At 34.4% G+C, this 24,550-nt stretch overlaps 1 protein-coding gene and 1 non-coding gene across 2 annotated transcripts; both read right to left on the reverse strand.

Moving 5' to 3' along the window:
• Window positions 1-2,180: 2,180 nt before the first annotated feature.
• LOC132631755 (probable calcium-binding protein CML13) lies at window positions 2,181-9,683 on the reverse strand. The gene is made up of 2 exons (XM_060347452.1): window positions 9,159-9,683; window positions 2,181-2,493 (listed from the first exon to the last, which is right to left on the reverse strand). Exon 1 carries the CDS (start codon window positions 9,608-9,610, stop codon window positions 9,167-9,169), a length of 444 nt encoding a protein of 147 aa, XP_060203435.1. The 5' UTR covers window positions 9,611-9,683; the 3' UTR covers window positions 2,181-2,493; window positions 9,159-9,166.
• Window positions 9,684-23,036: 13,353 nt separating this feature from the next.
• LOC132634565 (5S ribosomal RNA) lies at window positions 23,037-23,155 on the reverse strand. The gene has a single exon (XR_009580274.1). It is a non-coding gene; the product is annotated as a 5S ribosomal RNA (ribosomal RNA).
• Window positions 23,156-24,550: the final 1,395 nt, after the last annotated feature.

The following is a 24,550-nucleotide window of genomic DNA, read 5'->3' on the forward strand; positions in this document are numbered from 1 at the left end:
TACATCAGTTAAAGGTATTCTCAATATTGACAGGATGGAATTGCCAAGGATCAGAACAACGCCTATCAATAATAGTAACAACTGCTTTGATACTCCTTGAGTGGTAGGATAGCTGTCTTTTAGAATAGGATTGCATTAGAGCTTCTGTAACTGATAAAACAAATTGCACTAATTAAAAATGAGTGTGATATGTTTTCTGAGCATAGGTATTTCATGCATCACTTTACTATCCCCTGCATATGAATTGTTTTCCTTTCCTTTAGGCATGCATCATACTAGTAATAGATAATTGTACCAAGGCTATGGCCAGCATGCATCAAAAAATGGATCTGTCCAGTTTGTATATTGCATAGGGGTATGGTTTTATGCCCTTTCCTCCCTGTACAGTTTTTGCTTATCAATAAAATATCACCCAGGTTCTGATTTTGCAACTGGGTGGCTCCCCCCCCCCCCCCCCCCCCCCCCCCCACCCCCCACACACACAAAAAAAACTCTGAAAGGGTTTGAAGGAGGAAGATTTTTATTAAATTATTTAAAGAACCTTTATTTACTAAAGTGATCAAAGAAGTAAGAAGGGATATTTTGGTCAAACATGATGGTTGTAGGATAGCAAAACCCTTTTACTATTTATACTAAGGGCTAAAAGTAGTGAAGAAAGACCTAATTTCCCTTCATTAAAGTTACAAGCAAATTAAAATGATACAACATTTAGTAGGCATTTGGACATGCGATTTCATGTCATAAGATGAAATCAGTGTTTGGACATGCGATTTCATCTCATGAGGTATGATTTGGGATTTCAAATCATGATTTCAAAATTTTTAAATGTAAAACTTGACCCATAAATTTATATTTTATAAAAAAGACCCTTAAGTTGGTAGATATTTTTAACAATTACTCCTACCAACAATTTACTAACCTCATTAACTTCTACCAACCGTTATTTATGTTCGTACCATGTGAGAGGATTATATTAAAGCATAGTTACATTACTATTCATGTTAAATTTTCCTTTTTATTGAAAGTTTGACCAATTGATATTGTATTTTTCAGAAAGGTCTTCTAGTAGCGTATTAATTTTGTTATGAACTATGACTTGCTCATTTGGTAAGATTGTATAAGAATTAGAAAAGTTTTGATAGTTTTCACAACTTGTAGGGTCTTTATGTCTATAAAAAAAAAATACAATTTAAGAAATCCAAATTGCATGTCCAAACATGATTTCATCTCATGGTTTCAAATCAGGTCCAAACAGCTCCTTAATATATTAAATATCTTCAACGCTTACATGTTGGAGCCTTCCAAAGGTTCCATCTTCATCCACAAAGCTTGCAATGTTTGAAGGTTTTTAGCTTGGTTCCTTGTGAAATGCCTCATTGAAGTAGTGTCACTTTCATGTATTTTCAATTATTGAAAGAATTGGAGTTGTAGCCTAGTCATCTTCCTCCTAACATCAAAATTCATCCTACATTTTATGTCTCTCGGCTCAAATTTCGTCCCTCCTCCAACTATGATTATTCACCCTCATGTCACTGACCTATCCAACCCATTCTAGCATGTTCCTGACTCTATTTTGGCTAGGAAGATGATCAAAAAGGGCAATAAAGCAGTAACTCAATGTTTAGTCCAATGGTCAGGTCTCTAGGTTCGATTTCCGTCCTTCAACCTTGAGGACAAGGATGTTGCTCATCAAGGGGGTATTAATACATAATTATCAAATGAAATGACACAACAGTTTCAGCAAGAATTTTGTCAGAGAGTTATTCGGACTTGGTCCTTTTTGTTTTAGTTGTTACTGCATGTCTTCAGTTTCTGTATTTTCATTTAAGCAAACAAACGTGAATCCAATATGAGTATACAGCTGATATCACAACTTATTTGTAGGTATCAATATATAAGTTAAAGCACTTCATCCCGTCGTTCTCGATTTTATCTTCTTCTTCCTCTCCTTTCCTTTGATCTGCTCTTCTACTTATTTTCTTAACTTAATTTGTTACCAATTTGGGTATCATACTATGAAAACCATTTTCCTTTTAGTTAGAAGTGGAAAAATCATATAACCACGGAAAGGGACGGCGCATCCATCATATTTGGGTCTCTCTTTTTTTTTCGCTGCAAAGTTATCTTAAATAAATACATCGAGATCATTTTGAATCAACATTCCAAAGACTCCGTTAGGATAAACGAAAGTAGAAACACTGAAAAGACGAGTTTAAGTTACACAGCGTCTAAACTATACACCAAGGAAGAAGCAACTGTACTTTTAGGTTCTAGATGATTACGGGTCTCAGCATGCCAAAAACCACATACAGGATAACATCTGAATAACAAATTGTTCAATGACAATAACAAGTGAAAAACAGCGAAATCAATCCTAGGAAATTGCAAATTAGATGCACTTGAACATGCCAAATGAAAGACCAAACTAAAATTACTCAAAGTCAGGTTCTTGCTTTCATCCAATGAATATTACAGCCACAGATTTCAAATCGCCTGCATGTGAAAAATTCAAAAAACAAGAAAATTAGTTGAATTTTGAAGTATTCAAGTAAATATCGATCAGCAGCAAAAACTCTGTTCTGAGGACAGTATTGAAGCTCAAAATAATAGCATGACATAAGATGCATCAAGTTATATCCATAATTATGATATCTTATTGGCTGACACTTAAAACATTCAGCAAATAATTTAGAAGATTGAAAGTCATGTAGATGAGCTTTCAAGTGTGTGTGTGTGTTTTTTTTTTGTGTGTGGATAGTGGTAGTGTCAATTCAGTTGCGCACAGGTACGTCAACAACTCAGCTGGGTACCTAAAATCTGATCAGATAACTCTTATCACCGAGCGTTAGGCAACTAATAATATTACTTCTAGCACTCTTTTGCCTCTACTAAGATTTGACCATGGTTCTCATTCCATTTCATCATTTATGCACAAAACAATTCAATTGGGTACCTTAAAATCTCCCACCAAAACAGATATCAGATAATTTCGCTGCCAAACATTTGGCAACTAGAAATAAATAATCTAACCCTCCATTGTATTTGAACCCTAGTCTCTCATGGTTTTCATCCCACTTCAACTTTTATGCACAAATTTACATGGCCGTAGTCCTCGTCGGGAGACGAGCTGGCGAAGTCAGACTGGTAGCGATAATAGTTAGTTGTAGTGGTTGGTGGTAGTTGATAGTTATTGGTAGTAGTAGGAGGAGGAAAAATTATTCAAGCCCAAAACCTTAACCTAATAACATGGTCGGAACCTTGTCTACGGTAGTTAACCTAGTATCGCCAACTTAAAGGATGTAATCATTTCTTATCACAGTAGAGGAGGAGGAGAAAGAAAAAACTGAAAAAGAACGGGAACATAACACAACCCCTTCTTAATTTCCAAGATCAACTTATTCAAGTCCTACACTTTAACCTAATTGAAGGGTAGCGATATTAGCACAGTTGGAACCTTGTCTATGGGAGTTAACCGAGTATTGGAGGGGAAAAGGCCATCTAAAAGACGTAATCATTTCTTATAGGAGGAGGAAAAACTATTCAAGCCCCAAACCTTAATCAAATTGAAGGATCGTCACATTAACACGGTCCAAATCTTGTCTATGGGAGTTAACCTAGTATTGGAGGGGAAAGGCCAACCTAAAGATGTAACCATTTCTCATCACAGTATTACTGCATAAAAGGGAAAATATCAATCTTGTGGGTTCCCAAACAACCAACAAGATTTGACAATATAAATATGACATAGACTAACAAAAACCATGGAACTTAACTTCTCACTCCTTTTCCAAAGCAAAGGACCCTACTTTCCAAGCAGATGTGCTTGAAAATTGACATGATTCCCATCCAACCTCTCCTGACCAAGCACAATAAGCAATTTGGTAGGCACCATTTTCTGTCATGGTTAATGTACGTTGCTATATGTCCTACCCACTGTGGAAGATTGTACGAGGGGACACGGATAACTATGAGGCTTATATACAAGCATGAAGCATGTGCTCTTCAAGATTCAGTCTACAACACTATATTCGGTCTGCAATTGGATTAACTTTCTTTCCAACTTCACCGCAGAATTTAAATCATTCATATTCAACGTAACAGATATTTTTTCTCATCTTTGAGGGCTTCGATGGTGCATTGACAAATACAATCATTAGCTTGTATTAAATAATATGGTGTATGGTGTATTGAATACAGAGTGGCAAACAAAGTGCAAGTGATAGTATCAGTTAGATACTTGTTTCTTTAAATTATCCCAAGTTGTTATTTATTCAGATCACAGTTGAGGCCAAAGAGCTGTAAGTTCTCCAAAAACCTCTATCCTTGTCTATAATATCCTTAGAAGTTGTAGCATTTTTGTTTGCTCGAGCGATGAGTGATAACCTATTCAAAATCTTGTTAAGACCTTACTCAAATGCTCCTCCAACTAATTAAAAACTTAAACCAAAAGGCGATGGATAGAGGGAAACAAATTGCTTTACTTTTTTATGACAAGGGAACCTGCAGCCGCTACCCTTCGGGTGTGCACAGGGTAAACCCCGCCCCTGTGCAATAGCCCGCAAACCACATAGGAGAGATAACCCGCACAAGGCAAGCCCTGTGCGACGAGCTTGACCCAGAGGGCAAATCCCCTGCTGTCGTAGGCAGGGGGTTTCGAACCCGAGACCTCCATTATGAAAGCCTGATGCTCATTGCTTTACTTAGAATCGGTATTCTTCTCCTTCTTTGTCCTTCCCATCTGTGTTATAGTTTTATGGATTTACTTAGAATCGGTAGTCTTCTCCTTCTTTGTCCTTCCCATCTGTGTTACAATTTTATGGACTAAGCGCAAAGCATTTAAATCAACCCCAAGCCACTAAAGTTACCAGCATTAGTCATTTTCAAGAAAACAGGTCTCACATGATTGAAAAGGAAATCACTAGTACTACAAGGAAAGAAAATTTTGCTGATGCCGCTAAATCCCCCGTCATTCTATTTGAGACAGAGGGAAAGATATTTTTGCTCGAATTAATAAGCACTTTCTGCCCTTGATAATCCTCTCATCACACCATCAGTGGAGGAGCACGAGTTCACATAGGCAGACTTTCTAGTAAAGTGCATAGCAGGGAGCAAAAACCAAAAGCTAACTAGAAAGACAAGTTGAGTCATGTTGTTCCCTTAACGTCCACATACAACAAAGACAGTTTGCAGTGGTATTAAGGAGAACATTGATCTGGCTTCACATAACAAGGTTGCATAAGTTGAAGTACCATCATGCAGCCCATAGGATGAAGCCTCATGACTGCCTTTTCCCTCTTTCTAGTTAACACTTAACAGGACTAAATTAATTAAGGTATTTGGAGTCAGAGTAAGAAACGAGTGGAGAGAGATAAATGTCAGCATTATCTTTTCTATTTTAGATTGACAAAGTACTCCATTTTCACAAGTTTGACCTGGTACTTCAAGCATATTTCTGCTTTAATGTAATGAGCCATCAAAAACTCTTCTTTGTCCAGATTATTACAGAGAGAGACGGAATATAGGATTCTGACATAACAGCAAGTTTTACATCAGCAATGTCTTATGCAGATTAAAATGAATACATGACTAATAAAACCTACAAGATGTGGTTTCAAACAAAATTAGGAACAGACAGGACATTGATGCCTCCCTATTGGCATAGGCCACGATCAATCCCTATTCCCTACAGAGAATGGAAAAACTTTCTAGATAACTTTCACCTCATGAGATACAATATATAGACATGAAGCATCTTTCACTTAGGAGGGAAGTGGGGATATCCTACCAATCTCCAAAGTTTGCTTCACTGCAATCTGAACTGAATTCAACTTACTTTATAGAGCACTTATTAATAAAAGGGATGTATGACTAGGACAGTTTTTTAAGCTTTCATGAATGACAAATGTATAAAGTTAAGTTCTAATTTGGATGTACAATAGATGAATCAGTATAGACAGAGATTTAAAAGGAAGTCAATCAGAAGAATTTAATTGGTGAACTTGCTGTGAAAGAATTGCATATGAATTGTCAGATATGAAAGCAAGCTTTTTAGACGTGGAAGTTGAAACTCATGCTTGCACTTTAAAATGCACGAGTTGTCACTGAGTTATAACACAAAACTTTCTTTTTTACATTTACAAGTAAAATATGAAAACTATTTGACCTAACATGCAAGTTCTCAACATATCTCTGGCCAAAACACATTCAGGGATTATATGATTTACTTAGGATAATTGTCAATGAAGCACTCAAAGTTTACTGTAAGCTCCACCTAATAAAATGGAAAGTATTTTCAACCCATTCCATAATACCTGATGCTTGTTATCAAGAAATGAACACAATTTGCGAACAAAGAGGACTTTGTTATACCAAATAAGAAATACTTTTTGCACCCAAGGGTGTGGCCTAGTGGTCAATGAAGTGGGTTGAAAACCATGAGGTCTCAGGTTCAAATCCTAGTAGAGGACTAGAGGTAAAAACACTAGGTGATTTCTTCCAATTTGTCCTAGCCTTGGTGGACGACCTATTGCTGGTGGGAGGTATCCCGTGGAATTAGTCAAGGTGCACGCAAGCTGGCACTGACACCGCGGTTATTAAAAAAAAAAAGTATAGCTAACAGATTAGAGCGCAATTGCCTTTCTTCAAATACAGTTTTTCCAACAGACAAGAAACCAGTTTGTCACCCTCTGCTATCCTGAACCATATACGACCAGAATCACCATGTTTTATTTAAACAAGTAACTCACCATCATCTCTCACATACTGCAGTGGACTATGGCTGTTGCCACAGTTTCAGAACTCCAATTCGTCGGAAATGGCCCACTAATGCTATCCCTCTCTCCCAGGACACCTCTTAGTATTTATTTTCTTACAAAAGTTACCTTTAGAATATCAAAATCATCAAATAGTTTAAAATGACCTTCCCTAAAACACTCCTTAGAACTCAACAATACAGTGGTGCGACTGTACAAGCCTATATAGAACATATCCCGTTGAAGTAAGCTCATGACCCTCCTTAAAAATCTCTTGCAGAATACTTCATTTTGACTTTTGACAAACAGTATTTTCCCAATTGAATTAGGACTACATCTTAAAGTAACTTGCAAGTTGCAACCAAATAACAAAGTGTTCATAAAATCTGGTGAATATGAATGCCCAAAATAACTCATAAATGTGGCAGATGAATACAAAGGCCAAGGGCTGATACTTCTAAGGAAGAGAAGAGAAGTCTCTTAAGCAGAACAATGAGCAACATAATTCACCCACATCAGCGAAGGTTCTTCCCTTTCACTTCCAAGAATAGCAAAAATGAAGAAAACAAACGAAAACTTCTAACTACATTCTGGTAATCCTATCTATCTAACGCATGTATCACCAAAACTCTCTCCACTACAAGTTAAGCAAATAGATTTTGACATTTCTCTCTACTTAAATGTCAACAGCCACTAGTCTACGCAAATGAATTTCAGTCATAAGCCAAGGAGTAGATTCTGGCACAAAACAAAAATGTCAATTATTCGGAAATTGCACCAGCTCTCAAAAGCAAAGGTATTTTCACAATATATTGTCTGAAAATGCAAAATGCTTACACATTTCAAAGCAGTTCTCCCAGGAAACTATTTAAGTAAAACCTGAAGCTTAATGAGTGCGCTTTAATATTGATTTTCCATATATTTTATGTGTGAGTAAAATATTTCCTGCCAAAAATATCTAAAATTTGCAAACAGTAAGCTTCTTTGACCAAAACTTATATATCAACAGGTAGATACCACAAGAAAAGCAAATATCTCATATTATTTGCAAATTGCATAGCCTCAAAAGCAAAGATATGTTTATTACTGCATATTTTTTAGACAAACGCATAAAATTTAAACATTTCAAGGCAACACCTTTTTACCGCAAACACTGAAATACAGCATGATAAGTGCATTCAAAAATTGAATTAACAACCTTAACGGGAAATTTTCAAAAATAGACAGCCCAACATAAAATATACGCCGCGTAGCCCAATATACAATATTATACAACACCATGCCTAGGGAAAAGCATTATACATAATGTATCAACCTTGTATAAAAGTATATAATAGTGTATAAAAGGTGTTTATACACAAATATGGGCTAAACCGGGTAACAAACTCAAAATATGGGCTATGTGGCGTAAATATTTTTCTCCCGGCAGACATAGCACGTAATTTTTCCCTTGACTTAAATCGTCATACATGATTAAAACATTTCCTAACAAAAAGGACCTTGAATATGCAAAGAAAATTTCATTTTATGTGAACCTTTTCGGAGTACGAGGATCAAATTTTATAACTTTGATTGTAAATTTTGACATAGATTTTTCAAGTTTGTAAAAATAAGATTTATATATTTAGGAACTACATACAAAATACTACAAGTCATAATAATTTATAAATAAAATAGAAAAAATGTAAGGAAAATGTGATCAAAGAACCACCTCATAGACCCCCCAAATGGTAATAGGTTCACATAAATTGAAACAGGGAGTACCGCTTTTGCAAATTATTACGCCACGTAGCCCAATATACAATATTATACAACATTATACCTGTGGAGGAAAGCATTATACATAATGTATCAACCTTGTATAAAGTGCATAATAGTGTATAAAAGGTGTTTATACACAGATATGAGTTAAATCGGATAACAAACTCAAAGTACGTGGCGTAATTATTTTCAAAAATAGACACTGAGCATACTTTTTCCCTTAAAAACATTTCCTAGCAAAAAAGACCTAGAATTTGCCAAAAAGAAATGGTAAACAGTATAAATAGTCACAGCACAAGCGAAATCACTTGGTAACCCCATCCTGGCAAAATAAGTGTCCCTTTAGGAATTGAAGACAAAAAATAGTAATTGTTTCCAACTATGCCTACTTCTTTTATGGTGCTCAATTCTCAAGAAACATCTAATAAATAGGGGTAACTTAGTATCTACACCTTGTATTTATTGTCTTTCATAATGGGCGTGAAATGAGCAAAAACACATTTATTTTGGGACGGAGGGAGTAAGTGCATTCAGAAATCATGATACATGATTAAAACATTTCCTAGAAAAAAATAAAAGAACCTTGAATTGCAAATAACAAAATCTTCTTAAAGGACTGAAATGGTAAAGGGTACTCATACTCACGATCGAAATCACTTGGCAACCATCCTGGAAATGAAATCCTCATACTTAATCTTTCCATCTGATCCAACATCAACCTCACGGATCCACTCATCAAACTCCGAAGCCTCAAGTTTCTCACCAATACTGGTCAATATATGCTTTAGATCCGCAACCACAACATACCCGGTTCCATCCTTATCCAACACCTTAAACGCATCACGAAGCTGTCGATCAAATGGTTCAGGTTTCAGGTGTTTCGACATGAGTTCAAGGAATCGGTTGAAATCGAATGGGGAATTGAGTTTCTCTTCAGCGATTATGGATTTGAGTTGGGCTTGGGTCGGGTTACCACCCAATGAACGCATTAGGATACCTAGTTCTGATGGGGCGATTTTGCCATCACCATCTGTGTCGAAGAGAGTGAACGCTTCCTTCATTGAGGAGATTTGATCGTTGCTCAGATCTTTACCCATTGTTTCTTTGACGACTTGTGAATTCCCTCTCTCTCTCTGCTGTGTAGATTTTGTTTGATTGATGATTTTGGGGATTCAAATTTTTGTTTAAATAAAAGGTTGAGGGATGTTTCACGATTCATTTGTGTTTTTTTTTTTTTTTTTCAGTTTGGCCCATGGGAGTTAATGTTAGCCCAGATAAGAAAGAATAGGAGAGGCCCATTGGGAGACACCGTGAGTTGAAATGAGGGTTTTTTTTTTTTTTTGCACAAATGTTCCTATTTTGGGGTGGTATTTAATTTTTGGCTTGGTCTTTAATTTTTGTCATTCAACACTTTTGACGCAGTATAAACTAAAGATATATGTATCATTACATCCACACAAGTTATGTCGAAACAGGCAAAACTTTTACTACTCAACATAATCTGAAAAAAACAACACAATTTATGTCGCATAACTTAATTCCTACAGAATTTGTGCCAAGCGAGGCAAAAGTTCAATTTCAGAATATAAAAATGTTACAGAACTTATGCCAAGTGAAGCATGTCTAGATATTTTTGCTAAATAAGCAGCAAGGAAAAAAAAATAAAGATCACAGATATGAGTGCCGTTTGAAGGACAATCCGTGCAAAAAGTAGTTGAAATGTTGAATGGAAGAAATTGCACGGGGCAAAAATCAGGGTATAACTTGTGGGATATTTGAATGCAATAATATAGATTTATGCCCCAAAAAGTATTTATTACAAGGGCCAAAAATCGAAGACCACCACAAAATAGAGCATAAGTGCCAATGACACGGAATTTAAATGATATGAAAATTTAAGGGCAGATATATATTGACAACCCTTAAACTTATCAGTAACTATAGCTTGTTTCAATTAAGCACCTATGCACATGATAAAGTTTTTCTATTAGACATTTTCGGCTCAAATTTTGAAAAAGCTTCTGCATATGTTTCTCAAAAACTCATTATACTGAATAAATTAATCACTTAAAATATGTTAATTTTATATATTATCTTAATAAACCGTAAAACCTCAAATTTTTTTAGTTGGAGATGATACTGTAAAAATATTAAAACAAGTCAACTTTATAGAGAAAATTCACATCATAGTTAAAAATTGAACAATCAAATTTTGTGAAAGTTATATAAAGATGATATTGTTGATAATATTGTGTCAAACATTTCAGGATGTTCTCATAGGAATTGGACCGAGAAAAGTGCTACTATGTGAACAAATTTTATGAAATTCCATTTTGGAAAGAGTATGAACAATTGAACATACAGCTTAGAGAAGCAACTTGAAGAGCTAAGTCGGCTTTAATGGGCCTAGGAAAATTGATTCCATATTATTTCTCTTGGTAACCCTCTCACAGACCTTTTTTTTTTTGCGCGGATTGCCCTTTATTTGGGGTGGTCTTTAAATTTTACCCCTCGCCTAACACCTTAAGGTTGTGGGTTCGAACCCTAGCTCAATTAAAAAAAAATCGCAAGGAAAATTCTGCCTTAAGGCAAAATTTGGGTTGCACAATTCTGCCTAAATATAGAATTTCTACCTTAAGGCAGAATTTGCAAGGGCAAAAATTCTGCCTGAAGGGCAGAATTTAAAGAATATCATTTTGAGGGGTAAAAATTAAAGACCACCCCAGCGAAGGGCAATCTTGCAAATTTCCCCTCACAGACTAGCCTTAAGCTTGGGCTTGTGCTTCTATTCCAAGAGTTTGGGCTTGTGCTGAATGCTTGTTTGGAAATTTTATGTTCTATATCCGCACACCAAAATAATAGTCGGTATATATATTTGTATGTTTTAACTAGCGAAATGTAATTATTTTTACTGACTGACCAAATATGTAACTTGACCTTGTTGATTTACCTGAACCCAAACCCAAGAGAAGTAGGACCATTTGGCCATAAGAATTATTCACTTTTTTTCAGAGTAATTTTTCACTTTATTTGAAAATCATGTTTGCCTATGAAAATTCCAAATCCAACTTGAAGTTGGATCTCATATTTGAAAAACAACTTATAACTTGTTTTTCAACTTCATCTTCACAAAATTCAAATGAAGTGTTCTCTACTCTCCTTTGCAAAAAGTGTAACAAAACACAACTTCATCTTTAACTTGATTGTCATAAATTCCAAATAAAATGACAAATATTTGAAATCTATGGCCAAAACCTACTAAGTAAAATAAAGTAGTAATAATAAGGTCCATAAGGGGCGATATTGCAATTGCGCAAAAGCGCAAAATCTTTTGCTTTTATAGATCACTCTCCGGTATATTCATCAGGAAAGGGGTTTTACCCAATAATAATGCTAAAAAAGCAAGATGCTTTTCTAGTCTAACTCCTAGCAACAGACTTTTGCACCCACTTTTTTCTGAAAAAAAAAGAAGAAAAATACTCATGATTAAAGAATTGCAATAAGCAAGAAATTTTACAACATTCAAGAATGTGGCCTAGATGTGGACCTATCAAATAGGTATAATAATGGTAGACCAAGGTTTAAATCTAAAAATAAGAAATTAAAATAAAACTCTATGTCCCAAACACTATCTTTATAGTAAATAAGAAAATTTACAGCATAGTATCCTTTTTTCAGGTATCAAATCTTTGTAATATTGGATCTGATGGTGATCATAAGAAGATAAAGCCAAATACTACCAATTAAATATCTGTTCGGGATTAGTTTATCGTTATGATGGCAATTCCACTCGTGACTGGTTCACGAGAAGATGCCTGAAGTCTGGGGAATCTGTTTTTATTTTGCAATTCAAATGAAAGTGTAAAAATGTGAATTCGTTATTGTTTTTAATTGCAGCCAAATGCAAAAATGCCTTTCTTCTTAGGCAGCCTCGACCTCAAAAGTCAAACACTAGCTAATTAGTAATTACTAGTAGGTTTTGTTGGATTAAAGATCCAATAAAAAGTACTCCTAATATTCTTCACAAAATGTATTCTGCAAAGCAGTACCTAACTGGAAGGAAAGATAAAGATGGTGAAAGTGGTAATGAAAGATTAAAATTGAAGCTGAAATGGCATCAAGAAAAAAGCCACCCCAATTAAACTGGGGAGAGATGCTTTTATGTTTTGTCTAATTTTCATAGGCGTTGTCCATTCTTAATAGTATTGTTATTAGCAGTCCAGAGAGCAAACTTTTTACAGTGCATTTGCCTTTGGTATGTGCTTGTGAAACAAAAGAATAACGACTGTGAAAAAAGAAACACTTTCTCTCTCTTATTGACTATTGACATAGCAATGTCTGGTTCTATTGAGCGTGATACCCGCCCTCTACGAAATGGTTTTGAAAAGGTCTTTAAATGACTCTTCGTCTCCAGGCCTGTATGAGGAAAATCTGGGTTGACAAATGGACCAAGGACGTGAAGGCGTGGGAGTAGTTGAGAGAAGGGCCCCGTTGCGTCGCAAGGACGCCCTGGTTACGATGTTCCGAAGTGTCTTCGGAAATCTAGGATCTTTGAGACAAGGAGCTAGGAGAAGGAACTGGAGAGACGGGGACATTGTAAGCTAAATAGCCGCTAGCATGGGGCCATTTTGTTCCGAGCCGATAACTATTCATAGCTGGCTTGCACTCCCAACAACTCCTGTCCCATCTGTCAACCTCGGGCTACGTAACACCGTGCGACAAGACGTTAACATTGTTGACACGTCATATCATCAATTGTACTTGAATGTTGAAAAGTCTAGGGTTTGTGTAGTTAAATATACCTTTTAGGAGAAGGAACAAGTATACATTCCTTACCCTTGTAACCCTAGAAACCTTTATGCTCTCAAGCTTTGAATACAACAAGAAACAACTTTACATTTTCTCTAAGACTGTTTCCGGGTACTGTTTTTCCATAGACTATTTCCGGGTTCCTCACAAACTTTTAGAGTTTAGACGAGCACGATCTGCTTCTCTTTAACCCCATTTTCAATAAATTTATTCGATTATCCTAACTTTTTTTTTTAGCGGTAAACAGTTTAAAAAGGTGTTTATAAGAGATTTACTTAACTAACAAATACGCATTAATTTGACATTTTTTCACAGACATGCACTTTCCAATCCAGCTCAATTATTATAGCAAAAGGAGGTCATGTACCACAATTAGAGTTAAAAAGAAGAATGGACCGCCATATAGAAAGGATACGTGAGAGTTGGGACCATAACAAAGAAAGGGCTAGAGTAAGATTGTACCCAATTGCATTTTCATTGTGGTCAAAGGCTCAAAGCCATTCTGTCTTCACGAGTCATTTTATTTGATCATTAGATCATCACTTTCACTTCCCATTTTTTTGAAATATCAAACTTTTGGAACAGGACCTTTTGTTTCTTGTAATGCCTGTGACACACTATACACGAAGTGGAATATTGCTTAGTCTTGCTTGCATGTGTTATAACCATCTAAAAGGGAAATCCTAAACAAACTTTGATTAGCCACAAATTTATTACGCAGATACAGAATCATTGATCTCGTAAGATGTTGAGTCTGGACGTTCCAAATAATAAGTAATAAGACTGTCAGTTTTATTTCTTGGTCTTGCTTGTAAATTGTAATGCATGTGATGATCTGTATAAGATTTTTATACTATCAGATTACTTAAACAATAATAAATGTAACAAATTATATATAGTAAGTGATATCAGATAGTTACCATAAAAATAGGACAAATAATTCATTACAACATATTAAAAAATACTCTCTTTGTCTCAATTTTATGTGACGTTTTTTTTTGGTCGATACTAGAAACTAGAAAGAATGACATTTTTGTTATTTAGTACTCCCTCGGTTTCATTTATATGATATAGTTTGATTAGGCACCGAGTTTAAGAAAGAAAAAGAATACTTTGAAACTTGTTGTAACACCCCGTAAACTTAAACTAGGTGTGAATATGTAAAATTCTAGTGTTAAGACGATATTTTATCTATATGAATCCATTCTTGATGAATTCGGGTGGAGGATGGTTGTTCTGAAGTCAAACCAACTAGTGAAGTTCGTAAGGGCCCTTAAATTCGCCTAAGTTTTGGTAGGTCTATCTTCTGGACGATTTTCGTGAAAATGTGTTGAGAATTTGGAAAATCTTCCTCAATGAAAGTTTTAGATATTTGAAATATCTTTCCCACGGTAGGTCGCCCAGCCCGAGCAACGTTTTGTACAAAGAGTTATGACCGTTTTACTGAAGCCTGTCTTCGCTGGAAATTTGGTGACTTCGACGGAGTAGATCGACGCTCCGTCGTTCTGATCGACGGTCCGTCCTTTGAACCGTTGATTGTGCATTGCTCACTGGAAATTTGATGAATTCGACGGAGCATATCGACGCTTCGTCGTTTGAACCGTCGATTGTGCCTGACGGGCTGAAATTATATAAGTTGCAAAATTTTAGTTTTTCTTCCATTCTTTTCACTCTCAAAAACCCTAAGGACGAAAATCATTCCCCCAAGTCTCCAACACTAAGGTAAGAACATCTTAATCATTGATTATCAATCCTAACAATAAACCCATGATTCTTAACATGATTCTTGTGACAAAAACCTAGGGTTGCAACATAATTCTTTCCAAAGGGATTCAAGCTAGGGTTTAGGTGTTCTTCATTAGAAAAGTGAATTGTTAAACCTTGTTTAACAAATTAAGGTATGTCTCCCTTTTTTTAAAACCTTATTTTGGATGTATGTCTCTTTTGAACATATTCTTTGATTATGAAGGTGATTTGTATGTCTCTTTTGAAAACCATATTTTGGAATGCATGACTTCTTTTCTTGAACGTTCTTTATTGAACAAAAAGGGTGAACTTCTCATACAAAACCCTAATGTACGTCTCTCTTTTAAAAACTTATTTTTGGATGAAAATCACTTCTTGAAACTATTGTTGGAAGTATAAGTTTTATTCAAGATTCCTTAATGAATGGGAGGAAAAGTAATCTTTTCATGTTTCTTGGAATCTATTACATGTTTTGATTAATGGTTAATGTGTGTGAGGGGACAAACCCACATTAAACCTAGATTGTAACAAAACCTATATATATGTATAAGATATTATAAATGTTTCCCTCTACGATAGATGTTTATTAATGTTAGTTAAGAGTTGGTAATGACATTTTCATTGGTGAATTGGGACATGGAAATCTTTGTAAAGAAGTTGTGCGTTTTCAAAACATTGATTGGAATAACTGATTCTTTCGATATGGCATAATGGACTTTAATGTTATATATGGTGTGACTGTTGTGAGACAATTTGTGAATAGGCTTCTATGCTATGAACTCGGTGGATGTGATTTTGCCTAGCCATTCGGGAGGATGAGTGGTCACCGAGGTTTTCATTTTCCGGTGTGCTTACGCCTAGCCATTCGGGAGGATGAGTGGTCACCGAGGTTTTCATATTCCGGTGTGCTTACGCCTAGCCATTCGGGAGGATGAGTGGTCACCGAGGTTTTCATATTCCGGTGTGTTTATGCCTAGCTATTCGGGAGGAAGGATAGCCACCGCGTACTACATAGTCCGGTGTGATTTATGCCTAGCTATTCGGGAGGAAAGATAGCCACCGAGAATTATATGTTCCGGTGTGGTGCACTATGCGCGATATGCTTGATTCTTGGGCCTGTATTGGCATGTGTGACATTCTTATTTTCTTATGGAATTGTTGATGACTATCTTAATTGATTTAAAATGCATATTTGAAGTTGTAACTTGACAAGAGGCTTTATAAATGGGTTTTGATACTTATTATTGAGATACATAGACTGAATAACGGTTATTACGTTGGTTTCATATGATTCTCAAGACTGATTTCTTCATGTATTATTTTACTTTATTTTCGTATTATTCATTGTCCCCGAGGCACTCACTGAGTACGAAGTACTCAGGCATAATATTGTTATTTTTGATGGTATGTTAGGTAACGGAGAAGAGCAGGTTCTTGATACTCCAGGCGTTTAGGAAGGACTTGTTGTTGCGGCTGATTTGGTGAGCCCACATATTCATTCGTGGGACACCCTATTGATTTACTTATTCATTACATTAGTTGTCCGGGCTGCGTCCCGATGATTCAGACTATTACTCATTTATCTTAGAAGCTCCCTAGTATACATTTGTGGGTAGTTATTGAGTTATTGATTAACTCTTGGGCACGTCGTTATGTTTGACAAGTATAGATAACTAAAGACTTCCGCTGATTTAATTCTTATATGCATGAATTGTTTACCTTTATTTTATAAACTGTTGGAGGCGAATGTTGAACCTGGCGGGTTCAAGTGTTATTATTGTATTGTTAGGTTCTTCTGATGTTGTTCATGATGTCGGATGCCGGTCACGTCTAGGGTGGGTTTTGGGGCGTGACACTTGTGGTCTAAAACAAGTCATAAACATTTATGTGGTTGTAAGTCATTTCATTAAGGGTAATAGGAGAAGTTTAAAGTTATATTATTTCTGAATATACAAATACATCATTCTTTTTTAGACAGACTAAAAAGGAAATGTATCACATAAATTGAGACAGAGAGAGTAATAATTAAACTCTAATGAGATGATTAGCCCCATAAATTTATGTACCTTATTTTAGACAATAAATTTCAAAAATCTTATTCTTTAGTTAAATTATTGTACGGTCAAACATCTTCACATAAATTAAGATAAGTCAGTAGTACTACCATTGTAGTATAAGCAGAAAAGGGTCAGATTTGCCCTTGTATTCTAAAAAATAAGTTATATTGTCCTTCGTTATACTTTTTCAACATATTTGTCTTTGTCATCCAACTTCAGGGCCATATTTGCCTTGTACTCTAAAAAAGGTCATATTTATCCCTACTCAGTTAAATCCTTATGTCCATCTTGATTTTCCTATGTGGCGACTACATGGGTTTTTTTTTCCAATTAAATCTAATTAACCATTTAAATTCTTTTAACCCACCCGCCCGACCGCCCCACTAAAAAGTTAATGAAATAATCTTTCTTTCATCTAGTTCCCCCTGCCGTGAGTCTCTACACCTCCGAGGACTCTTCTCCCCTCTTTATCGATTTCTAATTCCTTGCTGAATTTAGGTTCACCTCCCCCCTCCCCTTCTCTTTTAATCATTGAGTTCTCCACTTCCAAATTGTCATTTCGTAAGAAGTTCTCCACCTAATTATATTTTCCTACAAAGTGCATTTTCCTCCATGTAACACTTCCAGTGCTATTTCATAGAAAGTCTCACTGGATTTCAATTTCCTTGTACTGAATATGGAAATCCAGCCGTGCTACAACAATCAAGGCTTAAATACATGTTTCTTAGTTTTTGTTTTTATATAACAGAAAATTGCATTACTGGACTCTCAACTCCAAATACTGTAAAAATTAATTGAATGATGAATAAACTTGAATTTAAAAGTAAAAAGAGAGTAATTTTCAATCTAAGACACCAATGGCCAAGATCTGACATCTAAAAAGTCAAAACTGACCAATCACCATGGTAAATTATTTCATTAATTTTTAGTGGGTCGGTGGGACGGGTTAAGTGAATTTAGTTGGAAAAAAAAAGCCAGGTAGGCGCCATATAGAAAAATCAAGGTGGACATGAAGATTAAACTGAGTAGGAATAAATATGTCTTTTTTTTTAGAGTACAGAGTCAAATATGACCCTAAAGTTGGATGAAAAAGATAAATATGTTGAAAAAATGTAACGAAGGTCAAATATTGCTTATTTTTTTAGAGTACAAAGGGCAAATCTGACCCTTTCCGGTAGTGTAAGTTATAGTATATGTTGTTTGCTATGCTACTGCTATAGAATTCAAATTGCTGACACTAAAAAGAGAATGGCTCTGCAGAAACAGAAGCGATTTCGCTATTTGGTGTTGAATTCAAATGAGAAGAGAGTGGTTCTGACGAATCTTACTCAGGGTGGTGGACCAAAAAAAAAGCTTGTAAAGCAGAATTGAGTCACTTCCCAAAAAGGCACTGTTTAAAGGTGGGGGGTTAGAATTAGATGCCTTGTTCTTTTCCTTTTGCAGAGGCATTGGGAAAGGTATCATAATTCTAACGGAAAAGGAAGAGTGAAGTACTCCAATTAATATATCAACCTGAGAGCGCTCCTTTATCGTCTTTCCCATTTCTACAAAATTACCTTTGCATAATACAACCAAGAATCACACTTCACCTCAAATAGCTAAACACATCCATCACCCCAAAAAAAGTTGGTCGCCCATGCAGAATATAATTTCACCCCGCAGCAGTACTTTACAAAATTGAAACAGGGAAGTCAGTGGCGGATATACTATTATAGTGGAAAAGTATATATTAGTAAATCATTTTCACAACTAATTCGGTTATATTATCATGCTCAAAAGCTTACAAGTCCATTGCCATCAACTTCTTCGAAGAAAACAAACTTGCCATGCTTTAAACATGTCTGTATTAATTAGGACTTAAGTTATATGCACAGATGGTGTAAACAAAAATTTAAGTTATCAATGTATTTGACGTTTCATAGAAGATTGTTTCTTTTTTTTTAAGATTATCAATTAATGCTTGTACAAAGAAGTACCTGTAATTGTTGTTTTAGCCAAAAATATTTGATCCAAAATATTTATCACTTTAGAAAACTCAGAAAGAAAACATCGCTTACTTTTAATTTTTTTTTTCCATCCTTGCTATTACTACTCCATGAAGGTATATATTCAGTCATTAACTACTCATGATTCAAGGAAGAAAATATAATAATCTAGAAAAATAATCCTTTGTGCTTAATGTAATTAAATATATCTTTTAGAAGTATGCCAAAATCTTAAATGATAGATAAAAGATGACCGGATAACGATTAATCATGATGTCCGGGCTAACCTGCATTTGTACACCTTGACTAATTTCATCAAGTACCTACTAGTATTACCTTCCAACAATAGGTATTAGAAAACCGTGTCTACCAAGACTTACAATTACGGTACATTTATGCTCTATAATTGTCATATTGGCAAAAAGGACGAGGACAAAAAAAAATTGGAGTTTAGAAAGTGTGTTCTTGATTTCCTTTTAACTTATAATTAGGTAATAGGGGAATTGGTTAAGGTGTGTTTCACACCTAGACACAAAATGTAGAGCTGTGCTTTAAACAAAAAATGGCTGTATAAAACTGTTCTTCAACCAAGAAATGACCACATAACTCCGTATCTTAGATCATTGGAATTCACTAGTACAAAAATGTTGCTCCTTATGTCTTGGACAAAAATTATATAATTTGGTCTCGGCATTACCAAGACTTGGATAGGGATAAACCAAACCTGTGCGGCAACTGAATAAAGAATCCGCGACTTAAATAGCACAAAAAAAAAAAAATTGAACCAAACTAGTACAAAAAAAAAAAAAAAAAAACATAAGTAGTATTCACGCACGAAATTCATGCGTGAAAGGACCAAACTGCAAAAACATAGTTTTTGGCCTTTCACGCACGAATTTTGTGCGTGAATGGGGTCATCCAATTTTCTCCCTGGATGAGGTCATCAAAAAGAATTTTGAAAAAGAACAGTATGTATGGACCACTTTCACGCACGCATTTTGTGCGTTAATGGTGTGGCTTTTTTTTTTTTTTTTTTTACGTTACCTTTCCAATCACTTTTTTTCCATACTTTGGGCAAAGATTAGTCATGTTTTAAAATCCCAAAATATCAATATTTTATATAAAACTTAATATCTTTTTTTGCGTACAATAATGTCGGCTCATTACATCAAGTCCACCTAAACGTTTGGATCGTCGTTTTAGGGGTTCTAAAGTGCCCCGAAGCAAGTTTTGAAACTTGTAATATTTATAAGGTTTTGATTTAAGTGTTTTATTATATTTGAATGTACAAATTTAAATATTTGATTTAATAATAATTCATTCAATACGAGAGGTCTATACTAATTAAAAAATAATTCATTCCATTTAATTACAATACTAATTCAAAGCAATACAATAATAAATTACAATAACAATACAATCTTCAAGTGAAAAAATATATTTTACCCTTTCACGCATAGATTTTGTGCGTACCTAATCTGTTCCTGAAAGTGAAAAAATTATATTTTACCCTTTCACGCATAGATTTTACCCTTTCACGGTAAAATATAATTTTTTCACTTTCAAGAACAGATTAGGTACGCACAAAATCTATGCGTGAAAGGGTAAAATATATTTTTTCACTTGAAGATTGTATTGTTATTGTAATTTATTATTGTATTGCTTTGAATTAGTATTGTAATTAAATGGAATGAATTATTTTTTAATTAGTATAGACCTCTCGTATTGAATGAATTATTATTAAATCAAATATTTAAATTTGTACATTCAAATATAATAAAACACTTAAATCAAAACCTTATAAATATTACAAGTTTCAAAACTTGCTTCGGGGCACTTTACAACCCCTAAAACGACGATCCAAACGTTTAGGTGGACTTGATGTAATGAGCCGACATTATTGTACGCAAAAAAAAAAATTAAGTTTTATATAAAATATTGATATTTTGGGATTTTAAAACATGACTAATCTTTGCTCAAAGTATGGAAAAAAAGTGATTGGAAAGGTAACGCAAAAAAAAAAAAAAAAAAACCACACCATTAACGCACAAAATGCGTGCGTGAAAGTGGTGAGAAAATTGGATGACCCCATTCACGCACAAAATTCGTGCGTGAAAGGCCAAAAACTATGTTTTTGCAGTTTGGTCCTTTCACGCATGAATTTCGTGCGTAAATACTATTTATGTTTTTTTTTTTTTTATACTAGTTTGGTTCACCTTTTTTTTTTTTTGTGCTATTTAAGTCGCGGATTCCTGAATAAAGCAATTGATTAGCGTAGTGAGACCATGCAAAAGCATGGGCACGACAATATTATCCTCAAATTATCAGATCTAATTAGGCACAGCTTCTTAAGCATGCCTAAAAAGCAACATTACGACACAAAACCAAACATAATACTGGTTTTTATTTTACTACGTACATGTTATCCAAAGCTTCTTTTTCGATCATTGAGATGTGCTTGTTTACTGTGACGAAATAGAAAATTTACTTATGTGTTTTCCTAGGCTAGATGAATATACAGACGGTGCTCTATTTTATCTTAAAATCATAAAATGTACTCTAGAATATATTGCTGTAGTAAAGCTGGTTTAATCTTTGTTTTGTTGGAACGATCAATATTCTTTCTTAATTTGTCACTGTTCACCTTTATTCTTTGATCGATACATCGTTGTTACAACGGACGAACTAAAGTGTTTCTTTTCTTCCATTTTTTAGTACAAAGTTTCTGTTTCTATATTAGTATTAATTTTAATTAGATGTGGTACGAGAATGGAAGAAAAGAAAACCTATAATTTGTCCGTTGCAATTGTAGTGGCATAATAAACATGGTTATTATTACTATTATTGATGATAGATGATGCAACAAAATGATATCCCTCTCCATATTGCAATTGACAGCGATTAGAACTTCACTTAATCCCCATAAATCACACAGTACGTTTCAAGTTTCAACATTACTACTGTTGGCCTTCGATTTGATTGCGATTGCGAGTAATCCTAGGATAAAATAGGGATTATTTAATCTAAGCGTTTGGGTGGATTTTTGTTTTCGATGTAAGCAATTCTTGAATTAGTTATATTTGAGAAAACAAATCACGGGATAAACTAGCCAATGAAGAAAAATTGTTCTTCTCCAAAACTCTTCTTTCAAAGTCCCTTAAGAAGATTAAAGTTAAAAATAAAAATAAAAATTTATCCAAATTTAGCTTTTGAAAAATAAAACACATGTTTTATATTATATTACATGTATATTTAGTTTTTATTGAATGATCCAAATATCTAAAGAGAAGTATATTTCCTAAATAGTCCCGTTATTATTTAATCAACATATTTAATATTTGCAAACAATACGACCGACTAGCAGTGACAGAGCCAGAATTTTCTCAAAGGGGATTCAGAATATGAAAAAGTAAACACACGAAGAAGCTAAGGGGATTCAACATCTACTTTAAATACATAAAAAAAAAATTAACCTTGTATATATAGTGCAATTTTCCGCCGATGGGGGTTCGGATGAACCCTTGCTTACACTTGGCTCCGCCACTGTCCCCTAGTGTTTGTACGAGGTATTGTTTTGCTTCTTTAGCCGTTTGGCCCAGAAAACCAAATATTTTTCACTTTATTTGAGATTTTAAAGTTGTAGTTGAAGATGGAGATGTGTTGAGTTATAACTTTTGCAAAAAATATTTAGTTGTTTGAATGTACTCAAAGTTTAAAAAGTGGAAAAAAGTGAAAACATGATTTTAGGTGTTTTTCAAAATACGAAAGTTGTATTTGAAATTTTCATGGTGATTTCCAAAGTGAAAAATTCTTATGGCATAAATGATATGTCATACTGAATATATTATCATAGTTTATAAGATAAAATATTAAATTACAACAACAACAACAACAATCCAGTGAAATCCACATCGTGGGGAAAAGGAGGGATGCAACACGAGGACTTCCCAGGGGGTCACCCATCCTAGTACTACTCTCGCCCAAGCACGCTTAACTTCGGAGTTCTGATGGGATCCGGTGCATTAGTGCTGATATGATCGCATCCAAGATAAAATATTAAATTAATGACTTAAAAAATAATTTGACAGAAAAATTATCACATTAAAGTTTAGAATATAAAATAATTTAATATTCCTTCAATCCTATTTTACTGGACAATGTTCAACTGCACAAAGACTTTAAGAGAGAAATGAATATTCTTAAAAAGTGATTTAGAGCAAATTTTACATATTCTATTATTATAAATCAAGGGTAAATTATTTTTATAATAATAATTATAGATCACTCTTTTTTTGATGTATTAAAAATAAAATGTATCATAAAATTGAGAGAATGAAATATATTTTAATTCTTAAATTTGTAAACAGTTTTATTGAATAGATTGAATTGAATGACTGCAAACATTTCATGGAAAAAAATAATTAGCAGTATTTCAGACAATAGCCCAAGGTGGAAAAGAGTGAGCACTGTAAGTACGTTACGGGTAGGTCGTATGAGATTACTTCAGGCTTGAATTATTAATTTCATCGGGCCGACGAGTAGGAGTCTTCTCGCCGAGGTAATTAAAAACTGGAAATTATTGGGAGAGTGGGGGAAAGCAAAGGGAGTTAAAAGAAGACAAATAAAACCCGTCAAATCTGTGTCAGACCCTCCGATAAAAAGCATTTCAATTTTTACAATTACTTTCACAAAAGGTGTGATAACTTTGCTATCTTGGCTTGGTGATTAGAGGACCACTAACTTGAACCGCATACAAGTGAATCTATTTCATTAAACACGATAAATAAGATAAAGAGATTTTTTTTTTTTTGAAATTTGTGGTTTAGATAAGCAATAAAAAGTTTTGTGGTTATAAATCATTGATAAAATAAAGAATTTAAGGTTAATTTATTGGTATCAAATATAAATAAGATATCATTATTTTTTAGAGTTGACTAAAAAAGGTGTCACATAAACTAGAACGGTAGTATAAATAACTTTGATACCTTTTTTCACACAAGTGTTCAGTATGAGGTCCGACTAATTCTAATTTGCGTGGAAAATCTCCATTTAGAATAAACTGCTCTTTCAGAAAGAAAACTCAATCTAGGATTCAAACTCAAATTCACTGATTAACAATGGAGGGATAGTTATCGCCCATCACAAATTTTTATTGTGGACGGTGGTGATGTTTTTTCTTAATTTCTAGAAAAAGTCTCGCTTAAAAAATTAAATATATTTTAACCTCCAAGACTCCACTATCAACAACGCTGCATCCAACATTTCCTGTCATATTTTAACAAAGACAACAAATAATAGACTAGGATCTTTCTTCTTCTTTTCCTTATATTTTATAAAAATTCATTCTCAAGCAAAACTTCTGGTAGTTCTATTTGTTAACGCTTAACAAAATTGCTTTCACTTAATTAATTTGCATACACACACACATATATATGGTGAA

Source organism: Lycium barbarum, chromosome 3 (assembly GCF_019175385.1).
Source record: "Lycium barbarum isolate Lr01 chromosome 3, ASM1917538v2, whole genome shotgun sequence".
In the NCBI taxonomy this organism is placed as follows: domain Eukaryota; kingdom Viridiplantae; phylum Streptophyta; class Magnoliopsida; order Solanales; family Solanaceae; genus Lycium; species Lycium barbarum.